The 18,961-nt window shown below is 42.9% G+C and overlaps 1 protein-coding gene across 1 annotated transcript in view; it reads left to right on the plus strand.

Moving 5' to 3' along the window:
* The window catches only part of llgl1 (LLGL scribble cell polarity complex component 1), a 58,772-nt gene that overhangs the window by 34,495 nt on the left and 5,316 nt on the right, over window positions 1–18,961 (plus strand). Inside the window, exons 5-21 of the mRNA XM_012873099.3 lie at window positions 22–168; window positions 4,747–4,909; window positions 5,000–5,135; window positions 5,390–5,444; window positions 6,192–6,346; window positions 6,881–7,101; window positions 7,717–7,784; window positions 9,538–9,703; window positions 10,852–10,956; window positions 11,876–12,168; window positions 12,326–12,476; window positions 12,549–12,687; window positions 15,220–15,533; window positions 15,616–15,807; window positions 15,890–15,962; window positions 16,094–16,208; window positions 18,809–18,873. Of these exons, the coding sequence (XP_012728553.2) occupies window positions 22–168; window positions 4,747–4,909; window positions 5,000–5,135; window positions 5,390–5,444; window positions 6,192–6,346; window positions 6,881–7,101; window positions 7,717–7,784; window positions 9,538–9,703; window positions 10,852–10,956; window positions 11,876–12,168; window positions 12,326–12,476; window positions 12,549–12,687; window positions 15,220–15,533; window positions 15,616–15,807; window positions 15,890–15,962; window positions 16,094–16,208; window positions 18,809–18,873 (2,558 nt within the window). The remainder of the gene's footprint in view (window positions 1–21; window positions 169–4,746; window positions 4,910–4,999; window positions 5,136–5,389; window positions 5,445–6,191; window positions 6,347–6,880; window positions 7,102–7,716; window positions 7,785–9,537; window positions 9,704–10,851; window positions 10,957–11,875; window positions 12,169–12,325; window positions 12,477–12,548; window positions 12,688–15,219; window positions 15,534–15,615; window positions 15,808–15,889; window positions 15,963–16,093; window positions 16,209–18,808; window positions 18,874–18,961) is intronic.

Below are 18,961 nucleotides of genomic sequence, written 5' to 3' on the forward strand. Positions count from 1 at the left end.
TTCTTCTGCCTACTGTGTCAGTGCTACGCGAGTGACTGTCCTCCTCTTGCTAAAGTCTTGTGACCTGCTCTGCATCGGAACAGAAGGGGGAGGCGTTTACTTTGTGGAGTTACCCCGCCTCGTGCTAAAGGAGAACCAGACGCTGCTCCAGGACCAGGTCACGCAGAGGTGAGAGCGACTGAGGAATGAAGAGGAGGGTTTTCTGTCTGAATAAAACTCGATATAAAAAAGATGAGGCCCCTCAGCATCATCTTCTTGTTTCTTACAGGTTTTTAAAGTATAACATCAGTGTGCACAACATGCAGGTGCATGTCGATAAATTGCAAAGTGAATGAAAGGGGAATTTAAAAAGGATTAATTACACACGGTGATATAATTCAAGTGTTAAAATCTTTTAATGTAAAGTCAAAATATTACCATACTGATGATGTCCATGTCTTTGCTCTGAATACTTGGTCTGGTCTCCATTTGCATGAAAAACTGCATCAGTGCGGCGTGGCATGGAGGCAATCAGCCTGTGGTTCTGCTGAGGGGTTCAGGAAGCCCAGGTTGCTTTACGAAGTGTTTTCAGCTCATCTGCAGTGTTGGCTCTGGTGTCTCATCTTCCTTTTAGCGGTGCATCATAGACTGTATGAGGTTCAGATCAGGCCAGTTTGTTGCTCAATCAAGCAGTTACACCACAATTAAACCAGCTGTTGGTACCTTAGGCAGTGTGGGCAGGTGCCAAGTCTTACTGGAAACTAAAACTAGCTTCTTCATAAAGCTCGTCAGCAGAGAGAAGCATGACATTCCCTGGTTTATGGCTGTGCTGAACATTGGATTTGATAAAAGTCAGTGTACCAACACCAGAGGAAGACAGGGCACCCCAAACCATCGCTGACTGTGGATCTTCACTCTGGACCTCCAGCAGCTTGGATTCTGGGCATCTCCAGTCTTACTGCAAGCTTGAGGTTTTAATTTCCAAATAAAATGAAAAATGTGCTTTTAATCGGAACTAAGGACTTTGGACCAGTTCTCTGATGTCTCTGGTTGAAGAATAGTTCAATAAAAGAAACATGCCAGTTGTAGCCAATGTGCTGGATCTGCTTGTGTGTGGTTGCTTATGAAGCTCAGGCTCTCATGGATGTTCCTTAAACCATTGAGGGGACCTTGCTTTTACAACCCTCTCAATGCTACAGTTGTCCCTTCAGCTTGTTCAGATTTTTCTGCCCCATTTTTTCCTTCCACTAAACTAGTCATAGATTTGCTTGGATCCAGTACTCTAAACAGTCAGCTTCTTTGGCAATGACTTTAGATGGCTGTGGAGGCTTTCGCTGACTGTCTGCTGGAGAGCTGTCTTCCCCATCATTGTGAAAACATAACATGCCCATAACACAACAATCCGGGTTTAAAATGACTCCTTTTTTTTAATAATCGGACTTTTTGTAACATTTTCAATTTCAGAGAAGCTTAAATGTACGAGTATTAGCTGTAAGCCATAATCACCCAATTTCACGGAAATAATTTCTTAATCTTTTGTTAAAATATTGACATTTCCCTGACATTGTCATTTATTTTGATAGTTCTTTATGTTGCAGAAAGACAAATTCTAATTATTGTCTGTTAATACAGCTTTCCTTATTCATCTGTCACATCATGATTTCTGTTAAACTTTAAACAGTCCAGCTTCCTTTGCTCATGTCCAGCTGCGCAGGACACGCACACCTGCTGATCCGAATGTTATTGTTGTTCCCTGCAGCTGGAGGCAGGTCCAGTTCACGTTCAGTGAAGCACAGGCGGATATATTCTTGCTTTTCTTTCTGGTATTAATTATTTTTACCATAAATGTGAAATTTTGAAAGGAATAATTAGAAATGACATGGAGTCCCATGCTAACTGATGAGGATGTGGATGAGATGAAGGATGATGTCACTCAGTCCGAAATGGGTCTTGGTTTGTCGTTATTGCCTGGCAATGATTTCATCTGAGCTTATCTTGAAATAATTTATGATAGCATTTTTTTATATTTCCATCATTGCGGCTGTAGTCATTCCTCATTAACCCAAGCTTGAAGAGAGGAGCCAGTAGAACTGAGGGGTAATGAAGGCCTTCATAAAGTGTGTGTGTTTGTGTGTGTGCAAACGACGGGAGATTTCAGACAGCGACGCTTTGTACCAGCTGCCAAAACTCAGCGTTCCGGTCGGGGAAGCGTTTCAGCTGGATATCCAGACGTGCACACGCAGAGGGAAACAAGCGCTCGTGAATCCAAGCGCGCACACACACCCACAGGTCTATGGTCCACCAGCATGGTTCTGCAACAGGATGCTGCATTCCCTAAAAATACTTGCGAGCAGACGGACGGAGACAATGGCATGCTTTGTTAGGAATGTTTCTGCCTCTGTGCGTCCGGAGAGGATCTTCCTCCGCCGGCTCCATCACAGCAGTCAGATGTTTTGTCGGTGTGCGGGAAGGCCTGGCTCTGCTTAATCGATACCGAAGCGTCCAGCAGACCTCAGTGGTTTGGTTTTCTTCCCCTCTCTGCTGCTTTTTCACTTCTACCCGTCTCCCTGGCCGAGGGAATCCTGACATCTCGAGGGTGTGTCCTGCTCCACATTCCTCTGCTGCCTCAGAGGAATCTCTGATCCACAAGCTCCAGCTCTGCTCTGTCTTAATGTTGACAGCCTTTGTTGTATCCTTATCTCCTACAGGCTTCTCCTCTTTGTTGATCATTTCATACGAGTTTGAACTGTTTTATGGAAATTGGTGTCTGAGTAAAGCGAGAACAGAAAGCTTCTCTGTTCAGTGCCTGTTTTCAGCAGTTTCATCCCCTCTAAGAGCTCCTATCCTCCATAATCCTTGTCCTTCCCTTGTTGTTGGCTGCGTACTGCTCTGATCAAACATGGACAAACACTTCATTGGCATGGATGTCGTACTAATTTTAGTCTTTTGATGAATCTTTTTCATTCATTCGGAGCCTTTAAAGTTGATGAAAGTTTTGATTTGGTTGGTTTTCCTCTAATTCATGGTCAAAATATCTATATAAATCTGTTTGCTCCAGCCATAAATATACATTCAGTATCCCTAAGGTTTTTGTAGACAAGCTACACACTTTTAGTTTCCATCATTATTGTCAACGTTCTGGATAACCAGGATTTAGTGATCTGTTATAATTGATGCTCTGACCAGTCTGGAGGATATTTGCGGTATTTGTCTGTCAGGTTTTGTTGGGACCTTAATGTTAGCCTGATTTATCGATTATAAAACGAGCGTTTTATCAGTCGATCAAACTTTATTAAAATAATGAGCCAAACTTGAGAGGCCTGGACAGAAATGTATAGATGTGTAGAGATGATGTTGGATTTAAAGGTTTGAAAACTTTGGTTAGCAACGAAGCCGCTTCACTCAATGGATATTCGTAGCATTACGGTACACTGTGTCACTACCTAATCGGACCTCTTAGCTGTCTACAAGACTGCCTGACTGTAATGTTGAAACTAGAAGTGGATTCATGTAAAGACTCCCAAAAACTGGGGTATAGTTCACTCTGCAGATGTCTGCGCGTACCCGAGGAGGACTCTGCGCATACAGGTAAGTGTCACACTATAAACTTCTCGGAGGCAGGAAGTTTTTACATCAAACTGTTTTATATGTGACACCGAGCTTGATACACTGAGCTGCTCCAAGCTGGCGGTCACAAGGACGCGCAGCATCCCAGTCTCTCTGTTTTCACTGACAGGTGGGAGTCTGCTGGAAAAGAAACGGCTCTAGGTGATCAGCTAGCTAATCACACATTTTACCATCCGTTCCGCCGCTTCGTCCCACTGGCAGAAAGTGTGGGAATTGTAGGAATTTGCCACAAGAAATGTAGGCAACAGTACGCTAAACTATGAAGGGTAAAACGTCAGCAGAGAGTCATCATGAAGTGCACTAAGCTCACAGTATGAGAACAGTACCCCCGAGTATGTGGGAGCATTTAGGCAGCTCGTGCCCAGAATACGTGCTAGCAACAATAACCCTAGTAAGTTAGTTCAATATAAAAGTTCAGTTTATTTCGGCTTTATGTTAGAAACAGCACAGTGTAGTCCAACTACTCTGTCCTCCTGACAGACGGATAGAGAGCTGTGTACGTGAAGGGTCAGAGTGATATTACACACTTGGGAAGAATATTTAGTGCGCCTTATAATCCTGTGAAAACGGTAGTTTCTCTGCAAATTACTGCGGGACCTTTATCCAAATACAGGTAAATGTGAGGCTGTATGTATAATAATAATTAGTGTGTTGCTTAGAGGATATTGTCTGTAATCTCTAGCGTCTTTATTGAAGTGTTGTATAGCCATTACAAAAACGGCTCAGAAAATCAATAAAAAACCCAAATTGATGGCATTAATTTCTCCAGTGAGTGTAAACTTCTGATTGGGACCGGATGTGTTCAGTCGTTTAAACCTGTGGATTTTCCCTTTAGTTCATCGATTTCTCGGCACCTTCCCATTTCAGAAAGAATTTTCAAATGAAAATGTCGACAGTCGATCAAAGACAAACCAAATATCAAATGGTGTTTTCACCGCTTGACCAAAAAAATCTGGTGCTTATTAATGATAACTTAGCTTCTCTCACTGTTTCCTCCATGGTTTCCTTGGTTTTAAAGTGCTCGTTTTCTTTATTTACCTGGAAGCAGAGATCTTAACCTGCTCGGGTTGATGTCAAATCTGTCTTTTATGGCAAAGGTTAAAAGGTGTTTCTTTTTTTTATGCCTGTTTTCCTCCCCAGCCTGCCAGATGACTACAGATGTGGTAAATCACTGGGACCAGTGGAATCCCTCCAAGAGCATCCCCAGCAGCCAGGGAAGATTCTGATTGGCTACAGCCGTGGCTTGGTGGTCCTGTGGGATCTGAGCGCCCGTCACGCTGACCAGCTGTTCCTCGGCAAGCAGGTACTTGGAGATCAAAGCCGGGTCGCTTTATTCTTCGTCTCCTGTGTGTTCACGTCTCATTGACGTGCGTTTGGGTGACCCTTCCTGCAGCAGCTGGAGAGCCTGGTGTGGGAGCGCTCTGGAGGCCTGTTTGTCAGTTCTCACAACGATGGAGGCTACGCTGTGTGGCCCGTCACCAGTGGCAACACCATCACTCACCAGCCTGTGTCCTCCACCATCCCGTACGGTGAGAAATGTGACGCTACTGCTGTTATTGGGCTGATGATGTTTCAGACTACAAATCACCGACGGGTGCATAGGAGGCCATGACTGGTTGAGTTTTAGCGAGAAACATTGGTCGTGGATGTGAAAGTTCCTGGTTTTAAACTCTGCTTAATGTGGTTTTAATACTTTAATGAGATTTGTGTTGTTTCTCGTCTTGTTTGGACTGTTTTACTTTGACCAGTCATGTTCTCACAGTTGGTGCGTTTTCCCTTACAGGCCCATTTCCGTGTAAGGCCATCAACAAGATCCTGTGGAGGACCTCACAGACGGGGTGAGTGTTGGTGTTTAAACCGTCTCTAATTTCGGACATACGTAGGCAGATCTTTACTCTGGGAAACACAAAGACTTGATGCTACTTTAAAACCTGTTTTGTGACCAGGAGGTGTCAAACAATGGTTTCAAATTACAGAAACCCTTTGTTGTTATAAAAGGAGATGAAAACTATGAATTGTTAAAGTAATTTCATCCAGGGTTCCTTGTATGGTGAAGTTTAGAATTTTGAATTTAGTATTTATGAGGTCAGAAAGTAAACATATATTTGGGCTTTTTGATCAGACTTTTCAAAATTTTCACAATCTGAATGATCAAAACAGGCAGTAACACAGGCCAGTGTTAGCCTAGCCCTTGATAAGACCACTCTGTACCAAGACACTGTTAGCAAAAGCAAGGCATGGCTTTATAAGAGACTGGGCCTGCATGTGCTGAGTCGGGTGTTTAGGAACAAAAACTCTCTTGAAAAAGAGCAAAACATCTGTGGCTGTGAAGAGAAATGGTACACTAGAGAGGTAAAGGTCATTGCTGAATCGGTTGTTTAGCTGTATGTATGTGGCACTGATTTCAGTTGACTATTAGTATTGCTTTGTATTGATGAAGCCTTGCTGTTAAACAACTTGAATCCATATCAGGGGGAAATAAATCCTGATTCTGTCCCAGTGTGTCTCCTGTCCTGAGATTAGAGTGGCTGAGATAATATTTAAAGTAGCTCTGTAATTCTGTGCCCCGTTTTTCTTCTCGGCAGGTCTCCAGTGCTGTTATACAGCGGGGGGATGCCCCGAGCCAGCTACGGTGACCGGCACTGTCTCACCATCCAGCAGGACAAGGAGCACGTCACTCTGGACTTCACATCTCGAGTGATCGACTTCTTCACCATCCACAACTTGGAGCCGGACAAAGGTCAGGGTCCTACCTGCAACACAGTCATTGACTCATATACCTGCATATCAATAACCTTTAATGTCATCGTTTTATTCAGTAATTTAATTCCAAAATGGGAAACTCTCACGCAGATTCACTTGCGTACAGAATTGTATATTTTAGGGATTTGATTTACTTATGTTGGATTATTCAGTTTCTTAGAAAATTATAATATTTTGTTAACCAGATGGTCATTAGTACCTTCCACAGAGGGAATAATCTACAGAAATGTTATTTGTAAAGAAGTGTGCTGTTCAGAATCTGCATCCAAGCACATTTATTGGAAAATTTAGTGGAAGAAAAAGATGTTTGGTGAGGACAGCTGCTGGTATTGGTGCTTCCAGATCCACCACTTAGACATGTACAGTACACTGGCTACGTTTTACCAAATAAAACCTTTTCAGTCACTTTCTATTTTATTGAGATGCACTTTCTGTGTTTCATTCCCCTTTAATCCAAGAATCATACTTTGTTTAATCTGTTTTTCCTCTCTTCTCCCTCCCTCCCTCCCAGAGTTTGATGACCCGTCGGCTTTAGTGGTGCTGCTGGAAGAGGAGCTGGTTGTGATTGATCTGCAGACCCCAGGGTGGCCCACTCTGCCCACACCTTACCTGGCTCCCCTTCACTCATCAGCCATCACCTGCTCCTGCCACATCTCCAGCGTGCCTCCCAAACTCTGGGAGAGGTTAATTAACGCGGGCAGAGCACAGCGGACCCGGCAGCAAACACACATGGTGAGGAACGGCTGAAGGAGAAGTCCTTTTTTATGCAACCAGTGAGGACGAGGCCTAAAGGGAGATTTATCTGGGGGCAAGTGACTGTAAACATCAGGGCTGGCTTTTAAAGTGGTTTAATCATGTAACTCTGATAATCAGTGGGAATTCAAGGAAGACAGCTCAGCCTAACATGTTCATGCTTATTTTCAAGTTTCATTGCAAACCGAAGCGCTACTTGCTAAGAAAAAAACGATAAAAAGAGCTATAATATTTTGAGCTCTAAGGTTTGGATGTTGAAGAGCAAACCAACACTAATGTGTCCCTGGCTTAAAAAGCAGGTGTAAGCAGTTAGTCTTTTAGCTCGGATCAGCTGTTTGATCGGTGGCAGATTCGACTCATGCAGACAGACACAAGCAGCTGTTGAGCTCATAAATCACTGCTCTTTGTCTGTTTGCATGCGGCAAAATGTTTACCGCTGGAAATGTTTTGAGTTCAGCTCTCCATGACACGGAAAATAAAGCAAAAGCATTGTTCTGTTCAGGGAAATTTGCTAAGTGAACATTTACTGCAGCTTTTTTTGGGTCCTAATTTGCCCCGACTCTCTTCTATTTTTTTTTTTTTCTGTTTGTGCAGAGCTGGCCCATATGTGGAGGGAAGAATCTGGCGCCTCCACCCAAACAGCAAGAGCTGCTTTTGACCGGGTTTGTGCTCCAACACACTTACTAACGCTCAGCTTTGTTTGCAGTGTGGGAAGAGCGAGTTCTCCTCCCCACGTCTGAGGCTTAAGACGTGTCCCACAAGAGCAGCCGGAACCGTGATCTGGACCTGGCGGCGTGGAGGGGCAAACGGGCAACTCCTGCCTCTAATTGGGCTTTGACCCATAAACTTTAGAAGGAATCTGACAGTGTCGCAGTATTTACAGAAATGTTCAGAACAAAAACATTTCACTGCTTTTATAAAAAAAAAAAAAAACAGCATCTAAAATATTACAGACTATTGATTATTGCTGTTATAATTCTTATCTATTACTTCTGATACATCAACCTAAGCAAAAACATAGAATAAGCACTTGGTAAATTTCTAGTAGGGGTTGAATGCTAAATGCCTTGAATATTATATGTTTATGCTGCTTATGGTTTTACCTCAAGTACCATGGACTGATATTAGTTTGTTACTCAGGCAGACGCGAGCGGCCTAACTGTAGCTTTTAAGCACTTTAATAACAGTGACGGGTACGTCTGCTTTAGTTTCCGCACCATGGCTGTCTGCATTTTTGTGGCTGGAAAGATTTCCAAACAGCTGAATCTGTCTTTCTTAAAAACAAAGAAAAAAAAAGATTGTAACCTTCTTTCAGCCAGCTGACTGACAGTGTGCAGCAACAGGGGAAGTAGGGGCTGCACTGCACAGCTTTTTTTTTTTCTTGTGAAAGTCCGGCATATTCTTCTGCATGTCAATTCAACTATATTTGTAAAGTGCCTTGAGATGACATGTGTTGTGACTTGATGATATACAAAGTCAAATTCAATACAGACTGGTCAAAATGTTTTCTATCTTAAGGAAACCCAGTAGATTGCATCAAGTCTTGACAAGCAGCATTCACTCCTCCTGAAAGAGCGTAGAGCCACAGTGGACAGTCGTCTGCATTGTTGAAGGCTTTGCAGCAATCCCTCATACCGAGCATGCATGAAGCGACAGTGGAGAGTAAAACTCCCCTTTAACAGGGAGGAAAACCTCCAGCAGCACCAGGCTCAGTGTGAACGGTCATCTGCCTCGACCGACTGGGGGTTAGAGAAGACAGAGCAGAGAAGAAAAAGTAACTTTTAAAGCTTTGGCATGAGGTGATAGAGCTGAAAACTGGTGCGGGGGGGTGGAACAAGATTTGAGCAGATTATGGCATTTTGTCCAAGGTTTGGTGCCTTTATGATGCTCATTTATGTGCAAAGCAACCTGATTTGATACTAGAATATATCATGATTTCATCTCTTATGTTGGAAATGAATGTTTTTATTTAGGAAGAACAATAAAATAAAACATCCATATTGAATGTTAAGCAATTTATCTAGAAACCATTACAAGAAAAACTCAGAACCTCACTGTGAAACATTTTTGTCAGAAAAATCGGACGAAATTACATAGTTGTTGTGATTTAGGAGAAAATGTCTTATTTTCCATCTTGGATACTGAGATTAAATGCCTCCCTGGTAAATATTAAATTTATGTGATTTCAAGTAAAAGAAAATTTCCCCAAAAAAAACAATTAAGCGCAAGAAAGTGGTCACAGTGTTGCTGTCATTGAAATCAGTTCCAGATCAGTGTTCAGCCTCGGCTTCCTGTGTTTTATTCCAGGAAAATCCCCCCTCTCCACTGGACTACGTTCCTGAATGCAAACGGCATCAGCCATCAGAGCCATGCCTGCGTTTGATTCCTCCTGCTTATCTTTCCTGATGTTTACAGGCACGAGGACGGAACGGTGCGCTTCTGGGACGCGTCGGGCGTCGCTCTCACGCCGCTGTACAAGCTCGGCACGGCCAACTGCTTCCACACCGACTGCGACGAGCCTCACGACTCGAGCAACGACCACGACCTGCAGCAGGAGGACGAATGGCCTCCTTTCAGGAAGGTACGAATTTATGGAGTAACCCAAACTTTTTTTTCAGGGTTCAGACTCCAGGTCGTGTTTCAGCAGCTGCAGGAACTAATTCAGCCTTTCTTGTTTTAAACACAGAGTCCCTAAACACTCCATCTGTGGCCTCATTTTTCCCATCAGATGCTGTTCATGTGTTTGGATTTCAGTCAGAACCGCCCTCATTGTTCTCGTTGCTTAAAACTTGGCTTTGAAAGAACTGCAGACCGTTTGCAGTTTAAATAAGATGACTTGTATTTGGAAGCAGCGTTGCACGATAAGCAAGTCTGAATCACTTCAGCAGTCAGGAAGTAGGGATCGGAGATGAGACGCCGCACAACAGCGGTTTTTACTCCGAGCAGAGTGAGTCTGGGCGTGTCGGCCGGATTAGCACATATCATCTGGGATTTCAACTTGAACAAAGATGAGTTTCGATGGATTCAGAAGGGCACAATGCAATAATATACGGGCGTGCACGTTTTACATGACAGTTTTTCTTTCAGTCCCTTCTTCACATTATTTCTTCTGTGCTACTCTGTCTCTGCACTCGCATGGTTCCTCTGGGGTCTCATAGCAACAGCGCTGCATGTTGAGGAATGTGGCTCTCATATGGGATGAAGAGACCTTCCCTCTTTTCTCAGCTGTAATGAAAACCAGACCTATGGCCCCCTCTCTCTCTCTCTCTCTCTCTCTCCGTGTGCGTGTCTGTGTGTTTGCGTCCAGCTCCTTCTGCATTTTGTTTTGCAGAAACTCTGCTTCCCTGTGAGCAGGATTCCTGCTGTTTCTGTGTGGGGGAGAACCAGGGGAGCGACAGATTAATGTGGCTGTTTGCTGGGCATGTACGAGGCGAATGTGGGGATGGACCCGGCATTTGGCAGAGAGTACGGGTAGAGGAGCTGCTAATAAAGGGGGGGAGAACGGTTCAGGCCGTACCTAAAATCAGATCAAGACGAGGCTCTGGTCCGAGTTTGCATCAGAAGGCATTCTTCATGCTAAATTGAAGATTGTGTTTGTTACAAATTGCTAGACGGTAACAAACCCTGATTTAAAAAAAAAAAAAAAATGTGCAGGTTTGTGGTTTCTTTTTTGGGAATCAAAGTAATCCGTCCTCGTTTTTTTTTTTTTTTTTTTTTCCCCTTGTGTAGGTGGGCTGCTTTGACCCGTACAGTGACGATCCCAGACTTGGCATCCAGAAAATCAGCCTGTGCAAGTACAGCAACAAGCTGGTGGTGGCTGGAACAGCCGGGCAGGTGAACCTCCACTTTCATCGTATTCTTACATTCATCTGTCCTCCGTGTGGAATAAAGGGCGTATGCAAAAGCATAAAACAATGTATTTTACTATGATTTTATGTGCCAGAGCAACACAAACAACTAAATCAAAGTGAAGAAAACCCAGTGTTTTGAGTTTTCTTTACATTTTTAAATAAATATCTAAAAGCACTGGTATCAAGGGGGTTGGAATACCTTTTCATGGCACTGTAAGCCTGCAACACAAAAATAAATACATGTTTTTTTTTTTTCATCCATGCTGTTGAACTGTAGCATCAGCTTCACTCACAGCTCCTAGAGTTCAACGCTCCTTTGAAAACAGAAGTCTGACGCTATTTTATTTTACAGCATGTTCCCTGTGGCTCCATATTTGCCAAGTTTGTTGCATCTATTTTCAAAGCTGAAAAAAAAAAAAGTTCTTTCAATATTTTGGACAAAGAGCTGGGGTGGGTTGGTGCGTGAAAACTTTTTATGTGCCGGGCAGGATGAATGTGGAGCCACTTCGTTATTTATTTTACCTTCAAAGCTTTTATCTTGTGTGCTCCCAGGCCGAAAGGATCAAATACAACAAAAGAAAAGCAGCCGAGCTTCAAAGAAAAACTTGAAAAGATCCTTTAGATTAATAGAAAATGTCTCATTGGCAGCAGTTTGTAATGAAACCAATGCTGACTTTTGGAGAGCACCTTAGCGGGTTTAGCTGTCTCTCTGGTTACTTTGTTGGCTTCATGCAAACAAAGAAAAAAAAGAGATTATTGAGAAGTTGGATTAGCTTAGCGCAGTGTATGCCCAAAAGGGAGGCTCATGCCTAATGTTTCCTTTCTGGTGTTACTCTAGAGTTTCTCAACAACAGTTATTAAAGTTAAGTAGAAAGAGAGGTTTCTAACTTGCTTTTCTGCAGGTGATCGTGCTGGCTTTAAACGACGAGCCGTCCGACCACTCGGTGGACGTGTCCGTGGTGGACCTGCTGCAGGACAGGGAGGGCTTCACCTGGAAGGGCCACGACAGGCTGGAGCCGCGTCTCAAGCCCGCGCCCTTCCCGCCGGGCTTTCAGCCGCAGGTGCTGGTGCAGTGCATGCCGCCCGCGTCCGTCACAGCGGTGACGCTGCACACGGAGTGGAACGTGATCGCCTTCGGGACGAGTCACGGGTTTGGCCTGTTCGACTACCACAGGAGAAACACTGTGCTGGCCAGGTAAGATTGGTGGCTGCATTTCACAGCATTATCATGCTTATCCTTTTTATTTTATTGTCTTATAGAGAAAATCCTTTTATTAACAAAGGCCACCGCTACCATATGACTTGTGAATGTTAACTAATCTAAGCAGTTACTGCGCTTCACGTTCCCTTAGGTGCACCCTGCATCCGAATGACTCGCTGGCGATGGAGGGTCCGCTGTCCAGAGTCAAGTCCTTAAAGAAATCACTGCGGCAGAGCTTCAGACGCATCCGGAAAAGCCGGGTGTCCGGAAAGAAACGCGCCCTCCCCACCCCTACCAGCAAGGTGAGGGACTTTCTCCTGCGAGCTGTGGAGCAAACGGGGCTCTGGGAACGGCTAAAGATGTTTTTCCTGTAGGTACACGAGGCCAATGCTGCTCTGGCGGAACAGGAGGAAGTAGCTCCAGTGCAGCGACGGATCGAGCCTCGGTCAGCAGACGACTCATTGTCAGGAGTGGTCAGATGTCTCTGCTTCGCTGACACATTTCTGCGTGACGGTTTGTTGGTTTACTAATTTAGCTCACCCTAAAAATACACCTTCTCCTTTTATTTGTTTCATATTTCTGTACATTTGCTCTTCAAGCGCCCTGCAAAAGGTCTTCTTACCCCTTGAACCTTTACTCATCTTCTCCCACAACAAGCTTCAATGTACTATAATGAGATTTTACTGAAATTTTATAATACCAAGTATGGAAACTCTGGTGTGGATTTCTGTTGAGCTGATCCACCCGGAGAATTTCCTGTCTCAGCAATTACAGAAACTCCTCTTTTCCCAGCAGTTCAGCTTTGCTTATCTGGGAGACATTTTTAAACATTCTTCTTAGCAAAATAGCAAAAGTCTGACTGGAAGGAGAGTGTTGTTGAGCAGCAGTTTTTTTTTTTTTTTTTTTTTTTTTTAATTTTACAGATTTTCAAGGGGATCTGGGTCTGGTCTTTGACTGGTCCACTGTAACACATAGGGATGGGTACCGAATTCGGTACTTTTATGGGCACCGGCCGAATCCCGTCGATGCGACTGGGTACCAATTCACGTAAAATCAAACAATGTTTCGGTGCCTAAACTACGGCTGAACGTTTGTGGAAAATAATCTAATTGCGATTTTTTTTTTTCTTTTCTTAATATTGCGAATAAATGCGATTTTCCAATTTAATTTATCATGTCTTTTTAAACATATACAAACAACAAATCAATTTGTTTCCTCGCTGTGCAGATTAGTTGCTAAAAGACCCGCAGCATCTAAACTCTGAGCAGAAATGATTGCGTTCTGTCTACGATATATTTCAACCAAAATTGCAATTTTGACTTTTCTCTGCGTTAACCACAATCAACAAAAATGGCCTCTAAATAAAGATGTTTGTAAACAAGGACTATTTAAAGGAAGAACTTTTAATGTTTCTATTAATCAGAATATTATTCAAGAATATTATTCAAGAGAACAGCTTTTAATTGCTTTGGACATTTATTGAACATAAAGTGCAACCAACAATCAAGTCTATGTATTAAACTGATTGACCAGAACTTAATGCTATGTATGATTATATAAACTCTAAAACAAGTAATAAAAATAGATTATCTCACTGCTCCAACTCTCTTCCCTTCCATGTGGAGCAAACCCACTTTAAACATTTTACCAACACCTAATGGACGTGTCTAATTCTCTAATTGTTATATAGCCAAAAATTGCAGACTCTGCGATTTGGAAATTCAATTCAATTTTATTTATATAGCGACAAATCATGAAACATGTCATCTCAAGGCACTTTACAAAGTCAAGTTCAATCATATTATACAGATTGGGTCAGATTATACAGATTGGTCAAAAATGTCCTATATAAGGAAACCAGTTGATTGCATCAAAGTCCCGACAAGCAGCATTCACTCCTGGGGAACCGTAGAGCCACAGGGAGAGTCATCTGCATTGTCCACGGCTTTGCTGCAATCCCTCATACTGAGCAAGCATGAAGCGACAGTGGGAAGAAAAACTCCCCATTGACGGGAAGGAAAACCTCCGGCAGAACCGGGCTCAGTATGAACGGTCATCTGCCTCGACCGACTGGGGTTACAGAAGACAGAGCAGAGACACAAAAAGAGAGACAAAAAAGCACAGAAGCACACATTGATCTAGTAATCTGTTCTACATTAGATGGTAGTAGCGGGTGATCTGTCTTCTCTGGATGATGTCACAGTTAACAGAACGCCAGACCAGGTGTACCTACTATGAAGAAAAAGAGAGAGAGCAAAAAGTTAAAAGCTGAAATGACGACAGTCATTTCAATGTAATACAATGCAAAACTGGAGAACAGTAGAAATCAGTAGAGTGAGAAAATTAGACCCTGATGTCCTCCAGCAGCCTAGGCCTATCACAGCACAACTATAGAGATAGCTCAGGGTATGAGCCACTCTAACTATAAGCTTTGTCAAAAAGGAAAGTTTTAACATTAGTCTTAAAAGTAGACGGGGTGTCTGCCTCACGGACCAAAACTGGGAGTTGGTTCCACAGGAGAGGAGCCTGATAGCTAAAGGATCTGCCTCCCATTCTACTTTTAGAGACTCTAGGAACCACCAGCAGACCTGCAGTCTGAGAGCGAAGTGCTCTGTTAGGAACATACGGGGTAATCAGAGCTCTGATATATGATGGAGCTTGATTATTAAGGGCTTTATACGTTAGAAGGAGAATTTTAATTGCGTTTTTTTAAATCGGGATTATATTGAAAATGCGATTAATTGTTCAGCCCTAACCTAAACACATCACTGACACTCAAGGAGTAGAAAGTGGGCGATTTTCGATACCGCATCGAAATGATGGAAAGCGCTGACTCCGCTTTTCAAAATGCGCTGTCTATTTGTCTCGCTGCAATATGTGTGAGGTGAAGTACAAGGCCAGCGTCTTGTACTGCTGCCAATTTAGCAAATTTCTGGCTATGTTTAGCGACTTTTCTGATCAATCCAGCAACGTCACACAGGTTTCTGGGGTAGGAATAGCTTTTCAAGGTACTGTATCACCCACAACCCTGTGTATCTGGATCAGGTACACACCACGGCCCCACGCTTTGGGCGGGCACCAACTCGGGCAGTGTGTACGCCTACGCTCTGGAGGTCCCGGGCGTGGGATCGGGCCGCGCGTTTGAGCGGGGAGGAGCGAGCGAGAGCGGCGCGTGCGTTGAGGCGCTGCTGGGTAAAGAGATCCAGCTGATGCACAGAGCTCCCGTGGTGTCGATAAGTGTCCTGGACGGACGAGGGAAGCCTCTGCCGGATCCGTACGAAGCCTCCCAGGACCTCGCCATCGCACCGGACATGACCAACGCTCACTCCGTGCTCATCGCCTCAGAGGAGCAGCTCAAGGTGCCGCTGGGAAGATGTGCTAACCTCAGCTGTCGTATTTCTAGGGTCACGGTTTTATAGCCTTACTGTTCTCCTCCTTCAGGTCTTCTCTCTCCCCAAAGTGAGCGCCAAGACCAAGTTCAAGTTGACTGCACACGAGGGCTGCCGGGTGAGGAAAGTGGCCTTAGTTCTCTTCAGCTCTGCTGCTCAGGAAGACTACAGCGAGCACACGCTGGTCTGTCTCACCAACCTTGGAGACATGCACCTCTTTACCATACCTGGCCTTCGACCACAGGTAGAGGAAGCGGCGGCGTGCGTTTCCATGTGCCGCATAGGCAGGAGCTTTCAACACGTACTTCTGTTTGCGGTGTGTTCAGGTGCGTTACGACTGCATCCGTAAAGAGGACATCAGCGGCATTGCATCTTGTCTCTTCACCAAGAATGGACAGGGTGAGGAGAACGTCTCGCCTAAAAGCCACAGAGATTATCTGGCCTAAAGTTTTCATATGAAAAGTAAATGCTCCAGACCTCCTTACAGCACATGTCACACATTTATTTATATGTTGTGTTGTTTTCCACAGGATTTTACCTGATCTCTCCTTCAGAATATGAAAGGTTTTCCCTGTCTGCCAAGGTTCTGACAGAACCACTCTGCTCCGTTCAGCTGGACCGCCCACTACATCCCACAGCTACCAGGTAGCTCTAAAACTCACTATTATATAAAATCTGTTGCCATCCAAACCCAGTTACAAAAAAGTTCTGATGTTTTTTATGCTTTATTGTCCATAAATGTGTCATTTTTAAACTTTCGGTAGACAGGATACAGAACTGCATAGGTAACATTTATTTATCTGAATAATTCCTCAAATATTAGTGAAGTCATAGCAAGTTTAGGATCAACAGAGTAAAAAGTTTCATTTACTTAAACATATACAGTAAATACATTTTAATGAGAATGAAATAGAATAAATGTATCAGAGTACATGCAGTTTGGCCTGAAAATTAGGTTGAAAGGATTCACCCAGAAATGTGACGTGATCTTAAAGAAAACATTTTAAGCTCGATCGATCACTTGATTTATCTAAAACGTGGAAAAATAGGGTCTTTTTCCCATCACTGAATGCTCCATGGTCCAACCCAAAAAACATTTGTTATTTTTCTGATCTTCTCTACCTTCAAGTCCCTCCCATCCCCTCGGGACGAATGTTGTGCTCTCACATGTTCGCCTCACATTCATCAACACTGTTGCTAACTATTTAGCAACTTTTCAGACCTCTCTAGTGACTTTTTTTATTCAAAAGTGACAAGCAATGAATCTAGTGATTTATTTTTTTCTCCTGTCTTGTTTGAGACTTTAGCAACTAGTAAAAGCACCGATTGCTCTGAGTTTACCGTCTCTTCAGCAAACCAGCTGTGAGCCCCTCCCTCTTCCAAAGCTCTGTCAGGCGGTCAGTCAGCGTCGCAGCTGCTGCAGCAAACTGCCTGAAGTCAGAGAGACGAGACCGACTCGTCTGTTTCCCATTGAAAATGATCAAAGCTTCCACTAGATTACACAGCAGGATGTAAATATATTATAAACATAATCTTTAGCCGGTAATGTTTTTTTCTTTCTCTGAAACGGTTACCCTTAAATAACTGATTCACGCAGCCTCTTATTTATTCAGCTCATCCACTGTGGCGGCATCTGCCATCTTTTGGTTAAAATTGATAATATAAAAAAAATTATGAATGTAGTTTGGACTCAGGTAAAATGTAATTTAATACTAAAAATTATTTTGCAAGTACTTCTTTGTTTTGAGCTTATTTAGTGTTTTTAATGATTTTCTGTCTTGTCAATGTTGATGGTCGTCTCCCCTACTACATACTTTTTTTTATTCTATAGTGCTTTAGCCTTTTGTTTATATAAAGTTATTTATATAATGTTTTTATTCTATTTCTATAAAAAAATATTTATTTTGTACTTATATTTTGTTAGCATTTGTTCTGAATGTTTGTTTAAAAAATAAGCAGTGATTTTATTTTTTGTTTTGTTTTGTTTTTTACCCTTTTTGTTTGATTAAAAAAATAAGTAATGACAATGGTACCAATAAAATACTGGATCGATAAGGAGTATTATTTAGAGTATTAGTAGTAGTATGGTTAACGATACCATCCCTATGTTTAAGTCCGTATAAAAGTAATGAGTTGCCTTCTCTAAATTACATTCTGCCGTTCTTGTAACACTATCAGTGTTAGTAGAAATGTAGGATGAGAAAGACAGGTTAAAAATGTAATTTAAGAATTACCTGGTCTTTTCTTTATGTTGATGGCAAATTGGTTGTACAGTGTCGGCATACATGAAAAATAACTCATGGTTTAGGAAAAGGCTAGAAAAAAGCCTTCATAATGCTGTTTTTTAACCAAAAAATGATTAAAAATTGTCTGTAGGTATGAGTTCAAAACCGAAACTGGTCCCAAAATTCAGATCAGTGCATCACTGGAGTTATTAAAGGCTGCGTAGCACTTAGTTCTCCAAGGGGATTGGTTTAAACATCTTGCCAAACTTTTTTTAAAGGAGAAAATTCCAATAGAAATATTCAGGGGTCTTTTTTTCTGTCAGCATCTAAATTGAAGTAAAAAACGTCAGCCACTAAAGGTTCATAGCTTTAGTGGTTGGGAGTTTCTGGGCCATAATAGCTTCTCATATATCTGCTGCTGAGCAGCTGAAGTCATGTATTTAGCAGGAATGGAGACGGGTTCCTCTTGCAAAACAGAAGCAATTACTTAGTTTACTCACTTCCTGAAGGATAAAAATGTAATTAACGTAATTAACGTAAGTGGTGTTGCACAACAGTAAACGGTCCTCTTTCCCAACTTTTAGACCATGATGCTTGCTCTACAGACAAAGCTGAAGACTGAAAGGTTCACTTTCGGACTTCGGTTCGTCTAATAACGTGTTAGCGACATCTAAGCGTAATGTTGACGGATCGTTTCAGTTCACAATAACTATCAGCTTATTATGCGCTGCAGATACGTGATCTCTGTGATCCAGAGGGTCGCTGGTGCTGAAAAAGGGGATGATTTGGTGCAATACGTCAGAATCAAGATACAGAACAGACCCGTGAAAAGCAGATACTACTAGAAAAAACAGTCTGCTATTGATGTGGAACAGTTTTCTCACAGGACACCCCTGGTTTCATAATAAATCTGTTAAAAATACTTCTATTAAAAAGAACTAATGCAAAGTGATCTCTTGCTGCGCTCTGTTGCTGTTTTAGCTCCCAGACTAAACCATGTGCTCTCGTGTGTCTCCATAGCGACGGTACATCGATGCACCCGCAGGCCAACGGGACCCACAGAAAGATGGCGGGTCGGGCTGAGGGTACGTCTCTCTCCACCCTCCTCGTCTTCTTCCCTGTTCTTCCCCCTTAGCCCACCGTAACTTTTTATTTTTAAATGTCTCTAAAGCT

This window comes from Fundulus heteroclitus, chromosome 16 (genome assembly GCF_011125445.2).
Source record: "Fundulus heteroclitus isolate FHET01 chromosome 16, MU-UCD_Fhet_4.1, whole genome shotgun sequence".
Lineage (NCBI taxonomy): Eukaryota > Metazoa > Chordata > Actinopteri > Cyprinodontiformes > Fundulidae > Fundulus > Fundulus heteroclitus.